Below are 15,955 nucleotides of genomic sequence, written 5' to 3'. Positions count from 1 at the left end.
TGTGACATTAAACCCAACTAAAAAATTTTTTTTTCAAAGATTTTAGTTCTGTACCACTTGTTTTGTATAATTAATGTCCTGAATAACCTTCAGTTTGCAGAAATATTTGAACTTATGCCTTGACATGAATTGTCGTCATTTTTTTAAACCAACTTACTGTTGACCCAGTCAGATATTTTCACAATAATTCTTAATTCTTTTTCAAAAGAAAGGGCGTAACATTACATCAGCAATATTATAGCACATTATATACAAATCAGAGCTCGCCTGATTGAATTTTTAAGTACTTCCCTTCTTTTATTCAATTTCTAATGAAATCGGACCCTCGTGATTGTATCTTTAACATTGTTGAAAGAATTTAGGTCTTAAACGGACAATGTGTGTCATTTTATTTTTGTTACATTTTGAAATGTTATAGTATATAATGACATTATAACCCCTCTAGCAGTGTAACTTAGAAGTACCTTTAATTAAACGTTTTATCATTTTGGTTTAATCTCCACCAAAGCATAGCTGTTTAAAGCAGACATTGCCCTCGGGCAACCTACCTTTAATTTCAGCCGATACTTTGTACACTTAGCTTTGAACACATCTTCAGTTCATCTTCTGGTGTGTTTATTATATATACATGAACGTTAGAAACCGGGATGTTGATGTTTAGGTGTATGTTAAAGTGATACAGTTTGTAAAAAGATCGGACATAGTTGTTCAAAATATACAAAGAAAAATAATGATACTACATTGATCCGTGTTAAAGGTAAAAGGTGTGAAGATATTGAGTAATCAAGTGTAAGAATAGCACATTGTGACATTTGTAAATATTAGCAGTTAACTATCGAATCATTTAATAGTTTGTAAACAAACCTACATTAGCATTGGTTAAAACTTCAAATGGAAAATGGATATATAGTTAGTGAATGGATTTTAAGAAAAGGCTTAACACATAATTAACGGTAAGTTAAAGTGAATGTTTTCATCGTAAATAGATAGTGAACTTGAATGCACATTAAGAATCGTGGGAACGTTATAGAAAATATTTTTATGGTTTATTGCTAAGATGGGCACAGTTTTATAATCCATACAGTTTAAACATTTTTTTTGGTGTTCAATAAAATTGCAAAAGATGATTGAGTCAAAGCAGAAAGTGTTGTCAGTTTGTGCTCTTCCTTCTCTTCTCACCTCTGTGGGTTTTAGCCTTGCTTGAGTTGTCTTGGGAGGAAGCCACCAAGCCAACTTGCAGAAGGTCAGTGGCTCAGACCAGGTTCGCACCCCTGTGACTGAAATAATGCCTTGGTTGGGCACATAGCTCTTCCTGTTGATGGCTTACGAGCTGCCATAGGACCTTGCAAGATAGGCTTATCTTAAGTTTTCTTGAGAATTGATTCCTTAAGAATTTATTCCAGGGGCCTCCGTGGTCGAGTGGTTAAGGTCGCTGACTTCAAATCACTTGCCCCTTATTGATGTGAGTTCGAGCCTCACTCGGAGCCTTGAATTCTTCATGGTAGGAAGCCATCCAGCTGGCTTACGGAAGGTTGGTGGTTCTACACAGGTGCCCACTCGTTATGAAATAATGCACGGAGGGGCACCTGGGGTCTTCCTCCACCATCAAAGCTTTATGACCTGTATTAGTGTCCGTGCAATATTAAACCGAACAAAATAAAATAAAGAATTGATTCCTGCTTCTAACCAAATATCATCCCATCTTGGCCTAATTTCTGTTCAATTCTGTGTACATTACTACAAACAGATATGAAGGGCAAAGATAAATAAAGGAAATGTTAGTAATTGGAGATGTGTTAGAAAGATAAATAAAGATAAATAAATGAAAATTGGTAAAATCTGTATAAGATAAACAGACTGATGTTTAGGTGAAAGTACTGCATGATCAGAGGTCAAATTATTCTGAATAAAAGGTTGTATTTCTGAAAGTCATTGCAAACATTTTGAAGGCCATTTAGGAGTAGGTCAGGAGTGTCCAAATGATGCTTTGTGTTAGAAACCAATTTTATACAAGATATCTTCTTTTGTTTTTAAAAAATAATGAGTTGTAAAATTGAAGTGTATCACTCAAAATCGTCCAGTTTTGTTAGTTAAATGAATCGTTTTAATACAAGACACTCTAATTTGTTTACTCAGGCATGGTACTATGTATAATTATGGTTGTTGGGGTAGCAGGAACTGAAACGTAGTGTGTTTTCGGTTTGGACGGACTGAGTTTTCAAAGTTTCTGATGCTCTAGTTAGGACAAGGTGGAGAAAATAGTTCAAATCCCTAACCAGTCATGAATTAAATTTACAAACACTTAAAAAGCTTCTAAAATGGTTATCACACATATTTGTGCATAGAAAAGAGAATTATTTATGAAATAAAGAGGCATGAAACTTTCTCATAATTTTGTATGAACAAACCGTGAAGGTTTTCACAAAAGGTTTGAAAGTTTATAGTCGTACGATATGATTATGCTATTAATAATAAATTCATAAGATGACATAGCATTAAGTTGGTATCCTCGCCATTTGTTTAATCTGATGATATTTTATCATAAATTCTTGTAATTCATTCAATTTCTTGAGATAAGCCTAAATCCATAAAGTTCCTTTAACTAATTTTATGTCATTATATGAACAACTTTGTTTATTGGTTGTCATTTTATAGTAGTTTAGGCAGAAGGTTTGGATAGTCCTTGAAAAGATTTTATTCAAATACTGTTGTTTTTTTCCTCCTTCAGTGCAAAAAAGTGGTTAACTATACTTTGATATAAAGAAGCAGTTAAACTTCTTTTGCACTGAAGTGATAAAATTTATTATGTCAACTATATGACTAAAACAAAATAGTTATTAATTAGCAACCAAGTACTTTATATTTATAAGGGAGTCAGTTTTGAAGGTCCAAAGCATCGGCAAAGCCTCGGTTTCTTGATGAATCACAAAAAAACAAGATGTCTAAGGTTGTTTGTCTTCCACCTCCCACGCATTCCAGGCAAATGTTACTTACTTGCGGAAAACTGGTTTATACTGCTAAGGAACCCTGTAGCACTGGTCTGTTTAATAGTTTTCCCCCTAAATAACTGAAATACAGTTGAAAACGGGGACTTGAACCAGAGACATCAAACAAACATTATGTCTTTAACAATAAAAAAGATTCTCATTAAGCAGAGATCCAGGCTCTGTTGATGCAACTAAATGCTAAACTAAAATTTGTTTTTATGCCTTCATTGTGCTCAAGAAGTCCGAGGTGGACACTTATAGAAGAATGTCCCTAAAAATTCCCAAAATAGTTTAGCATCTGACAATTTGCTTCAGATTTATTATACCTTACATGTTTAAACAAACTGCATTAGATTAATGACTTTACCTTCAAATTTTAAATGCGTATTTAAAATCAGAGCTCTGTCTTGTTAGATCTAACTTCAAGTCTGTGAAGTATCTTTATAATCACTTATTTGCACACACCTGAAATGTTGAACCTGAAATGTTTAAAATTAAATACAAATCACCCAGGTTTTTAAGCCCTCCCTTCAAAGGTATCTTGGTGCTAAATTTGAAATTTAAATAGATCCAGTGTTTGCTTTTTACTTTGAAGCAATCTTACATAACTAATTTACCTGTTATTTGGAAAAGAAAAAAAACTACTTTTCAAGGTCATTAACTCGTTTCAGTAACAATTTAGTTTGCTTTATCGTGTTTTTATTACAAAATAAAACTTAAAATTTCAATAAATATTGAAACCATGTAAAAGTTGTATATTTAACATTTTAGACATTACTGATTAATTTATAGAAATAAGCGGACAAAATTTGCAAATTATCTAATACCGTGTTCAGACTACGTTTTTAATCCTACATTAACTTGGGTTTATTTTTTAAACTCGTTTGCGTCCACACTATATGTGGTGTAAAACCTGAATTTTGCAAAGGTCAAGTGGTTTCTGTAATGTAGCATTAAAACTACCTCGGGAGGTGGTTTTAATACTACATTAAAAAGTAATGCTACATTATTTTACAAATGTGAACGCAAATGTGGGTTATAACTGGTTTTACAATCCCAAATCCACAGATCTTACCTTTTGGAAAAAGAATACCATGTGTTTCTCTTTTGTATCTAACAACTGATGCTATGGCTGGCAAAAGTAATTGGACTGTTGTTGAAACAAAAACATTAAATTGCGACATGGAGTCATGCCGATGCTCAAAATGGACAATAGATGGAATGAACAGAAATTCTTAGACGAACACAGAAGTTTAAATATTGATGACCCCTTCTTGTTTCTGTTAGCCTCAATTCCTTGTAACCTTTTTTGCTTATTGCAAGATATTTGTTAACTTCCAACATTGCATGTATATATTTAAACCACATTTCTTTGCCTAGTGTGGACGCAAACTAGATTATATTTTGATGGGTTTTGAATGTCAAATACCAATTATAGCCAATTAGTGCCAAATAAAAATAAAACCGTTCTGCTAGTGTGAACACGGTATAAATGTGCAGTTTAGTTAACTGAAAAAAATAATCAAATACAAATGGAGTAAGACAAACTAAAGGAAGTAACTCACGTGTAAACATTATTTTTATTTTATACATCCTGTCACACATCATTGTCAGATCCTTCAATGACACAGTGGATTTATTGTTTACAGTGACATTTGGCTGTCAATACCAATTAATTAAATCATTTATGAATTGTACAGTAAAACAGTCAGGTGCATTGCAGTTATTGAAACATAATTATGTTTGTAATAAATCATTATATTTGTACATGGGCAAAATACTGAGTAGGTTTTTACCAAACTTGTCAGGTGTCCACAGATTTCATCAATAACATTGTGGTTTATGTTGCATACTGTGGAATGGGCTTTAAATTTCATCACTTATACCAAAGTAGCAATTTCGCTTGGATATGAATACTGTGGAATTCCAGTTCTGAAGATAAACTGAATTGAAGTTTTGTGTGTTCGTAAGGACTCAACTAAGAAATCACTGAAATTTCAGTATTATGACTACCTACTTGATTTTTTTTCTGATAATATTTGGTAATAACATGGAGGTCAAAGCAGGATTTAATTCAGTGATGTAATTTTCTAACTGGGCAAATGGCCAAATGAGAAAAAAAACAAAACGAGAGAGAGCATGTGAATTTATGCACCCTGTTCACCTTTTAAATGAAAAAAGAAAATGTTTGTCCTGTAACTAACTGCATGACTGCAAAACATTTCTGAAAATTTACGCTGGAATACTTTTAGATATGAAAGTGTTTTATGTCAAAACAGCATTAGAGGGTTATAATAAAAACAGTGAAAGTGTCTATATCTATATGTATATATTGACTGTATGTCAGTTTTATGTTGAACTAACTGCTGGATTATCATAAAAGGGCAAGTGTTGTTCTGTAACTATATTCCATGTATCATCCATATTATACTCCCATGTGCATTTTTGCATGGCCGTGTCAGTTGATGTGTTTTTTCGTCTTCCGAAATGCATGTGGTATGTAACATTTGAAATACCAGCTAAAATGATGCATTGTCCGGGAATTTAGAGATTTGATGTATTGCCAATCTAATGTCTGTCTGGAGTTTTTTTCATGTCTGAAGAGTTGATGATTTTGGGTTTGATATCAAGACTTTTTTTTTAATAAACATTCAGGATAAAAAGAAAAAAAAATATACGGAATATTTTTTTGGACATGCTTTTATGTAATGAAACAAGTTTTCTTGTCAGACTTTGTAAGTTTTCATGTTAAATGAAAATCTGAGCACACCCTGATATTCTGTTTATTCTAAAATGAAATATAGTATTTTGTTAAACTGGGGTACACCCATAAATTACCTGTGAAGTAGATTAGACCATGGTTCTGCATTTCTTCACCTAATTAGAAAACTATTAAAACATTTGTTTTTTGTTCTACAGGTAAAGTTGTGAAGAGATGATATGTATATGCTGTAAATATTCTTATAATTAAAGGCCATTTTACATATATTTGGAAACAAAACCGAACCAAAGCCATAGAATCGACTAGCGACAGTATATATTTGCCAGGTTTGGGTCTGAATTTCTGGGTAAAAATGTTTAGTTGCATTGCAGATATACAGAAATACATGTGAAATAACCTTAAAGGGACTGGCCTCCAGATCGTTAGCCATCAGAAAAATATTTTTTATTAGATAGCTGGAAATAAATGCTATATTTCTTAAGAAGGCTTTAAAACTTAATTACTGATAAACTATTATGTTACGGAAACACATGAGAATTTGCTGTTTTTACTACTTTTTACGGTGAAAATCGTAGAGCGTTTGTATAATGCTTTACTCCAGGTAAACTGTCTTGATTGTAAATATCTATATTTTGAAGTCATTATTCACTAATTCCGCTATAGCGCTATTGGTTATGACGATGGGAAAATGTCTTTATTGCCACGGTGGTCTGGTGTTCGATTCCCGACACGGTCATCTTTTTTTCTTGATTTGGAATTTCTAAAAAATTTTAGAAACAAAAACTCATATTCTGATGTTCATAATATGACCAAACTTCAGTTTGAGAGAAAGACTATTTTTAGCCAAATCTAGAGGTCAGTGCCTTTAATATGGATGATTATATGTTACTACCTGGATATGTAATCGTACAATAGCTCTCACAACATTGGAGACTGAAATCCATACATATGTATAATTGAATTTGGAGAATACCATGCACAATCTTTGATCGAGCATCATGAAAATTCAACACCTTTCTTGTGAAAAATAACCTTTAAAATGTCAGTTCAGAGTAAATTCAGTCACCAAACAAGGAATTCAAATTGTGCATGTTCTTGATCAGTTCTCTGAGGTGGTGTCAAAGTCATGTTAATGCATTCTAAGATTTTTTGGTTCAGTTATTAAGTATATGTAAAACGGTCTTTAATGGTTCCCATTGTATGTGACTTTTTGTATTACATTGCAGTGGACCGATACCAGTTTTAACTTTTCCCTCAATGTTTGCAATTATTTTGTTACTTCTAGGTGCAGCAAACTCATGTTGAGCCCAAAAAGATTGAAGTAACAGAGGAAGACCGCATCACGCTGAAGCCCATCGGCCCAGGAGTTCAACAGTTGGAGCCTGAGGGCTCGCACTCTGGCAGCACTCTCGGACGGGACAGTACACTGGGTCGGGCAACCACACCCAGTTTTCCAACAAGCCCAGTTGCATCTGCAGGTGAGTTAGAATAACCAATTAATTCATATTTACTATTTATATAACTTTATTTCTCTTCCGAGTTTTACTGTCCTCATTATAAATTGTGTACATGTTTTTAAAACAATTATAAACATATATGTTATGTATATTATTACTGAATATCTATTTTTTTACCCTCCCTTACAATAATATGATAAATATTGCAATAGAAATATATATTTTACAAATTACATATCTGCAGTATAATTAGTTGTTTTAGTCTATTTTGGACTAATATAAGAAATACTAATAATCATTTTTTCATAATTATAATAAAACGAGCCGTTTTAATTTCTATTTTTTATAAATATTGAAAATGAGAGACGTATTGTTGAATGTAACAGTTGTTGTCATGGCAGCCTTGTTGTCATGCCTGCATCTTGTGTTTTCAAGTCATCTCAGAGTCTTTTGTAGCTTTTGATATTGTTTCAAAGTTGTGAACTTCTAATGTTTTAGATACTATATTAGAAACAGTATTCTGAGTCTGTTCTTATGTTGCCATGTTACATTTCCGATAAAAACATAATTAATGAAGAATATAGTTCCTTTTACAAGTCTCCAATTTTGTAGATCAAAGATCTCTGAATTTATACCAGTTTTGCTTCTTGGAACCAAAATAGCTTTGCAAAGGGTTTTACTAAACCTGCCTGGCATTTTAGCTTCAATTGAATTTTTTTTTTACACTAATAAATCTTTATTAATATTTTGATTCATATTTGTTTGCAATATTTTGCAATATTTCTATATTGGCCAAAACTCAAAATATGGCTTTGAAATTTTGTTTGATTTGAAGTTATCTGAGTACCTATCAAAGAAAAGGTTGACTGGTTCTCTAAAGCTGTTCTATTTTTTAGAGTCACTCTTTCCCATTTATGTACTCTGAAATTGGTCTATTTTTAGAATCACCTTTTTTCCCAATTAAACTAAATTGTGACTAGTTATCTGAAATGGATATATTTTAAGAATCACCTTTTCCTATTTAAGAAATGCTGATTGGTTCTCTAAAATTCATCTATTTTTAGAATCACATTTTTCCAGTAGTCTTGACCTAAAAGCAGCCTTTGTGAATGACCTTGATATTTAATTTGTTTTAAAATTGGAAAATTCAGTGATTTTAACTGTCTAATTTGCTCACAGAATTATTCTGAAATGATTTTGCAAATGTCCTTGAATTTTTTATTTGTTAGCTCACCTGAGCACAAAGTGCTCAAAGGTGAGCTTTAGTGATCACCCTGTGTCCGGCGTCCGTCGTCGTCCGTCGTCCGTCCGTCCGTCCGTCCGTCCGTCGTCAACAATTTGACTGTTAACACTCTAGAGGTCACATTTTTGACCCAATCTTAATGAAACTTGGTCAGAATGTTACACTCAATAAAATCTTGGACGAGTTCGATATTGGGTCATCTGGGATCAAAAACTAGGTCATCAGGTCAAATCAAAGGAAAAGCTTGTTAACACTCTAGAGGTCACATTTTTGGCCCAATCTTAATGAAACTTGGTCAAAATGTTACCCTCAATAAAATCTTGGATGAGTTCGATATTAAGTCATCTGGGGTCAAAAACTAGGTCATCAGGTCAAATCAAAGGAAAAGCTTGTTAACACTCTAGAGGTCACAATTTTGGCCCAATCTTAATGAAACTTGGTCAGGATGTTACCCTCAATAAAATCTTGGACGAGTTCGATATTGGGTCATCTGGGGTCAAAAACTAGGTCACCAGGTCAAATCAAAGAAAAAGCTTGTTAACACTCTAGAGGTCACATTTTTGGCCCAATCTTAATGAAACTTGGTCAGAATGTTACCCTTAATAAAATCTTGGACGATTTCGATATTTGGTTATCTGGGATCATAAACTAGGTCACCAGGTCAAATCAAAGGAAAAGCTTGTTAACACTGTTGAAGCCGCATTTATGACTGTATCTTCATGAAACTTGGTCAGATTGTTAATATTGATGATCTTAAGGTCCAGTTTGAATCTGGGTCATGTAGGCTAAAAAACTAGGTCACCAAGCCAAATCAAATGAAAAGCTAGTTTACACTAGAGGCCACATTTATGACCATACCTTAATGAAACTTGGTCAAATCTTGATGATCTATAGCTCAAGTTCAAATCTGGGTTAGGTGGGGTCAAAAACTAGGTCACTAGGTCATATCAAAGGAAAAGCTTGTTAACACTCTAGAGGCCACATTTATGACTATATCTTCATGAAACTTGGTCAGAATGTTAATCTTGATGATCTTTAGGTCAAGTTTAAATCTGGGTCAGATGGAGTCAAAAACTAGGTCACTAGGTCATATCAAAGGAAAAGCTTGTTAACACTCTAGAGGCCACATTTTTGACTATATCTTCATGAAACTTGGTCAGAATGTTAAACTTGATGGTCTTTAGGTCAAGTTCGAATCTGGGTCATGTCGGGTCAAAAACTAGGTCACGGGGGTCAAATAAAAGGAATAGTTAGTTAATACTTTAGAGGCCACATTTATGACCATATCTTAATGAAACTTGGTCAGAATGTTAATCTTGATGATCTATAGGTCAAGTTTAAATCTGGGTCAGGTGTGTTAAAAAACTAGGTCACTAGGTCAAATCAAAGGAAAAGCTTGTTAAGACTCTAGAGGCCAGATTTATGACTGTATCTTCATGAAACTTAATCAGAATGTTAATCTTGATGATCTTTAGGTCAAGTTCGAATCTGGGTCATGTGGGGGCAAAAACTAGGTCACCGGGTCAAATCAAAGGAAAAGCTAGTTAACACTTTAGAGGCTACATTTATGACCATATCTTAATGAAACTTGGTCAGAATGTTGATCTTGATGATCTTTAGGTCAATAGGTCAGGTGAGCGATACAGGGCCTTCATGGCCCTCTTGTTTAAACAATGGTTTTGAATGAATAGCCCTGACCTTTCCTGATTTGCACTAAAAATGTTTTTGAAATAAATTGACCTTTACAATTGGCATCTTGTCATAATTTTTTTGTCATCTTGTTTGTATTGAATATGGTTTAAAACTGATCTTTTCAAATGACCTTGAATGTATTGAATATGGTTTTAACTTGACCTTTACAAATGGCCTTGAACTTCCAGTTTGTATCAAATATGGTTTAAAATTGATCTTTGCTAACAACCTTGAACTTGTTTGATTTGTACAGAGCACATAATACAAGCAGTGCATGAGAAAGCTCGCCGGATGTCAATAGGTTCCTCTAACCAATCACTGAATAGCATTGGTGGTTACCTTGGTAAACATGATTATTTTGTTACCGTGGCAACATATACCAAAATATATCCACGTTGCATTTTGCCTTTGTATTGAGCATGATTTATGTGTTTTTTCTTTTTCCTTACTTTTGTTCTCTTTATGTTTTATAATATTGAATGTTTTAAAGCCTTTCCTTAATATAATTCTTGCTTGCACAGACTTTTTTTGATGATTTTGTAACCCTGTGTTTCACTTTTTGTTTAATATGATGTTGATATTTTTTCTAGTAACATTAATGTTTGATCCTTATTAAATTTTTAAAAAACAGGGTAAATTATTTTTCTGTTTTCAAAAGCATGAAATGTTTTACCCGCACAGTGTATCATGTTTCTTTTGTTTTTGTGAAACAGCGGCAACAAATATTTTTGAAAAAAAAAAGTTTTTATGAAAGGAGTTAGATTGAATATGAAATATTTTCATGATTTTTATCAAATATGAAACACGTTCATCAGCCTCTTTGTTTTATGAAACGTTTTCACTATCTTTGTGATATAAAAATGTTTCGTCAAATTCTTTGTGACTTATATTTTCTTCTTTATGAATAATCAGCGTTTTCATACAGAGTAGCATGAACAGTATAAATGGGTGACATTTATTCTGTAGCAATTTTAGAATATATTAGTGTGTTCTTTGAACATAGAACTGTTTTGTACAAATAAACAATTAGTCTGTATAATCTCCAAAATAGGCATGGTAATCCATTGGCATTTATGTTGATAGCTTGAAAAATTTCTTGGCCATTCATGGGATTCCAGTTAAACTTTTCACATTATTGTAAGCATAATGTGATGGTTTGTGGCACATAAGATTCATTAAGCCAGTATGACAAAAGTCAAGGTCGAAGGCAGGGAAGCTCTCAATCATGATCCTGACCCACAGGCAAGGGTGTACTAAATTTTGACCCATACTCACAGGCAAGGACATACCAAACCTTGACCAAAACCCACAGGCAAGGTTGCTCCAAACTTGTACCTAACCCAAAGGCAAGGGTGTACCAAATTTTGACCCTTAGCAATAGGCAAGGACCTAACCAAACCTTGACCCTTAACCACAGGCAAACACATACCAAACCTTGACCCTTAACTCACTGGCAACGACGTGTCAAATATTGACCCTAACTCATTAGCAAGAACATACCAATCCTTGACCCAAACACACAGGCAAAGCCGCTCCAAACCTTGACCTTAACCACCTTAACCAAAAGGCAAGGACATCCCAAACCTTGACCATAACCCACATCAAAGGCAATTCTCTTTGGAGGCAATCTACAGTTACTAGTAACATCATTCTGTTTTTATAAAAGAACATGCATCATATTGTCTCTTTTTAAAGTACTTCCTCATATCTAAAATCACAAAACATTCCTTATTTTCATATAAGAACATTTTTGAAAAATGTGATCATCCAAGATTTTGAAGAAATACACATTTTCCCTTTTGTTGAATTTTCAAAAGAACTACGAAATTTTTGGTTTTTAAAAATACTATGCAAGATAATTTGCATGTTATTTTTATCCATAATTATTCACTTCAGTTAAAGACAATATGGCAACTGTCTTTTAAATAAGATCTCAAAGAAGACTTCAATCAACATAAAACTATTCTCTTCCAAGTTCCGAATTTTGAATTTTGAAAAACTTGCCTTTTGTTATCAATGTTTTAATAGTATATTCTAAAACAACCAGTTTTAAAAGCAAATAATTTTATACTTTTAACTGAAATCTCTTTTCTGGTAATTTTTTTTTGAAAGAAGAAAATTCATTGGGTAGGCAGAGTTTAAGTAACGACAGATTTGATTGGTCAATACGTAGTACTTTCTTTGAACATTGAACCTATGGTAAATTTTGTTTTGTATGCATGAACTGTGATTGAAATTTTGTCTTCTGTTTATTTGTGTTGTAGCAACCCCACCTTTTCCAGTCACACCTAGGACCCCGTACACGAATATTTCAGGTATATAGTTTACACTTTATTTTCAACTATTATTTGCGTACCTCCCATATTTATGTTTCAGTCATTTTGAGTAATTCCAGTTTATGTCACCTTTTGTTTTTTTGCATGACTGATAAAAGTGGATACAAAATAACTAGTGCTGGCATTCAGGTTATTGAATCATGTGGGTAAAACGTTTATGTACCCTGATTTCGCATAGCAGTAAACTAAAATTTGAGTGGGGTAGCCATTAGTGAAAATATGCAGTGCTTGGAAAATACTTTTAACCATTTTTGAAAAAAATGCATATGGTCTAATTTAGAATGGCTGTTTTTTTTTGTTAGTTGCATAATTTTTGTTTCCACTTTTATTGAACTTAATTGAATTTTATACTTTGTGGTTTTATGGACATTTTTAGAATTTTAGATGCAGTCTAATTTGTTACTGGGGGGAAGAAAATGCATGTGTTCAGGTAGTGGACATGTAAATGACAGTCAGCAATTTTTGTCCAATAGACTATGTATCCCTGTATGCAATTTCTGCATCCGTCGGCAATTTCTGCATCCGTAGGTCGTACCAGAAAATCAGTTTTTGTAACAACATAAGAATGCTGAAACTTCATATGGAGAATACTTTAATGAAGAGAAATTACAGATTGTCGTTTACAGATCCATTACCTTAAAAAGTTTTATAAAGTTTGGCTTTGGTTTAAGAATTGTTTCCTCTTCTATTAACACATACCCAGTTGTATGTTTAATGAACATTCTATTGGTTCTTTTGGTTTATGTTGTATACACACCTACTTTTGAGTATTATTTGTGTGTAAATAGAAATTATATGTCACATGTGTATTAATGCTAGTCGGTATGCTGGAATGTGTTGAAATATTTTGTTAATTTTAAGTTTTCAAGCACCTTACTGTTTTTAATCTCTTTGCATGTTTATAGTTTAGTAGTTGTGAACTTATTGTTTTTAGAATAAATCCTTCAAAGTGTGATTAAGGGAGCAAGTATTTCTTTTACAAAATAGCATCTTGAAAGAATAAAACTTTACAAACTGGATTTGAATTTATTTATGTAATATATGCTAGCAATGTGACAAAAGTATAAATTATTTCTTCTTATTCATAGAATCCAACACTGCCTGAATTAAGTCCCCTTAATCACACATTTTGAAGAGTAACCTCCCTTGATTTGATTATAGCTTGTTTCTGCACTTGTAGTCAAAGTTGGAAGCTCAAGCAACATGCCTGCATCATGCTATTATTACAAAATTCTTTTCTCATCTTGCTACTCCAGCAGTCGCTTTAACTGAAGAAAAAACAGTATAATTTTTTTCAAAAAACTTACGTATGTGCATTTTCTTGAATGCTTGCATGTTTAGCTAGCTTACAGCATTGAAACTGGTTTGAAGGGTTTCTTTTCCTATATAATCGCATCACAATTTTTTTTTTTGCTTTATGACTTGTTTAGTGTCAACGAGTCCTTACAACCTGCACGGTCACGCTACCCGACCCCAGCAGAGCCCCTTTAACTACGGGTCTTCTGTTGCCTCGGGGCAGTACAGTTCCCAGCAGTCTTTGAATAGTGTTTTCGAACGTGAAGATCCGAAAGATCATTACAATACGATAGTATCTCGTCAGCTTATGCATAGTGCCCACGATCCTACATACGCTTCTATAACAGACAATGATTTTGGGAATGCTAAAGGTATCATATAAACACTTAGTTGCTTCTTGCAGTACTTTTGATACTTTGATTTTTCTTTTTGTTTTAATACTTCTGGTACTTTGCTTTTTTTCTCTGTTCTCCTTTCTTTTTTTTTCTTTTTTTTTTGTATGAAATTGGTACTTTTAGCACTTTGATTTTGTTTATAGTACACTATAGTCTTTTTCAATTTCTAGTCACTATTATTTCATAGAAATGATGCTTTATAGAATGAAACTTAAATTAAAACTTTGAAAATGCTTTTTGCAATTGCATAGTATTAATTTCCAAAATGTGCTTCTGTTATGAATATAATATAATTATGAGTTCTGTTTAACTAGGTCAACAAACGGCCATTTTGCTGAGCTTGATTTTTACAAAAGAAAGTGTAATGAGACAGCATCTCTCAGCCTACCTGTTAAGTCAAGTTTGCAAACCTTTATAAGATCATGAGGTTTCAACACCATAATAAAATTAGTACGCCTTTCACAGGAGGGGGACTGCGAGTCGAAGGCATTTCAGTTTTTTGTGGTGTGTTTTGCAGTGACAGTTTCTATATAATTTAAATGTACAAGAAAGGCCGGGAAATATTGTGATGGGGGCAAAAAAGCAGTATATTATTGTCATATAAAGTCATTCTTTAATTCGTGATGTTGGTTACTAAGAACCAGTATGTATAGGTCTTGGTGGAGATATTGTGCGTCAGTTTGGAAGCACAGTATTATTATGAGTGATTATTTGAGCCGCACCATGAGAAAACCAACATAGTGCATTTGTGACCAGCATGGATCCAGACCAGACTGCGCATCTGCACAGTCTGGCTTATGAGCAGTGATTAATGTTAAATAATAGCGTCTGAAGCATCCAACTGCTTATCACTCTGTGACTGTGAATGATGGAGAAAATAAGTATTAAAGGGAGATTACTGCATTTCAGTTTATATGGGGGATCTTGTAGAACATTAGCCAGATAGATGCATGAGAAGCAGTATGGTATTCATAATTCTATAACTATGTAGACAATATATGTTTGTGTAATTTCTGTTCACAAAACATATTCCTGTGAATTTATGTACACAGTAAATGTAAGAATTAACTTTTTATTCCATCAGTGTGGTGTGGTGTTCAGTGTGCTGTGTCAAAGGTACAGGGGGAGGCAGTTTAGAATTGGGGATTGAGGTGGGGAGGGGAGCAGGCTGTGCAATTTCTCTTTTTTTTTTTCATTTTCCTTTTTGCCATGGTTATGGTCAGTACTGTACTGTGTATACATATTTGTTTGTATGAGTAAAATGTTGTAGTGTCTGTCTGTTTTCAAATGTTTTAATGCTGTCCTATTTTCACAGTTGGTAGCAATGTGACGAGCCCGACTGGTACCCTGCAGTCTGATAAGATGCAATATCAAACACAGTACAGCACCCAACAGCAGTCGTACCAGACAAGCACCCTCCCTCACGGTGGACAGCCTCTAGCCAGCCAGCAGTATCTGACAAACACACTACCCCATAGTGCACCCCAGCCAGTCAGCCAGTCATTTCAAAGCAGTACCTTGCCACATCAGTCTGGATTTAATCAGGTAAATTAGCAGACTCTTAACCTTTACCCTGCTAAATTTCTAAAATCACCTGGTCCATCATTCCATTTGGGCAATACCATTTATTATTCAAAGGGGTGTACACTGAAAATTTACTGACTGAATAGCGAACAGTGCAGACCAAGATTAGCCTGCACGGATATGCAGGCTAATCTTGGTCTTCGTTGGTCGCAGAGGCAGAATAACTCGCCGCAAGCAGGCTTAAGGTTGATAAACATGCTACACCAGAGTGCACACTACACCATAGTGCACTCAAGCCCCAAA

The 15,955-nt window shown here is 33.7% G+C and overlaps 1 protein-coding gene across 20 annotated transcripts in view; it reads left to right on the top strand.

Annotated features, from left to right (window-relative positions):
- The window catches only part of LOC123538148 (tensin-3-like), a 438,691-nt gene that overhangs the window by 411,174 nt on the left and 11,562 nt on the right, over nt 1-15,955 (top strand). For 14 of the 20 annotated variants that reach the window (XM_053530078.1, XM_053530076.1, XM_053530075.1 and 11 more), the window contains 5 exons: nt 6,995-7,187; nt 10,355-10,444; nt 12,366-12,416; nt 13,868-14,104; nt 15,444-15,673. In XM_053530078.1, the coding sequence (XP_053386053.1) occupies nt 6,995-7,187; nt 10,355-10,444; nt 12,366-12,416; nt 13,868-14,104; nt 15,444-15,673 (801 nt within the window). The remainder of the gene's footprint in view (nt 1-6,994; nt 7,188-10,354; nt 10,445-12,365; nt 12,417-13,867; nt 14,105-15,443; nt 15,674-15,955) is intronic. The other 6 variants (XM_053530080.1, XM_053530084.1, XM_053530081.1 and 3 more) reach the window with 6 other exon arrangements.

The sequence above is a fragment of the Mercenaria mercenaria genome, chromosome 18, assembly GCF_021730395.1.
Source record: "Mercenaria mercenaria strain notata chromosome 18, MADL_Memer_1, whole genome shotgun sequence".
NCBI classification, from domain to species: Eukaryota; Metazoa; Mollusca; class Bivalvia; order Venerida; family Veneridae; genus Mercenaria; species Mercenaria mercenaria.
The sequence above is the reverse complement of the archived record's forward strand: the minus strand, read 5'-3'. Positions and strand labels throughout refer to the sequence as shown.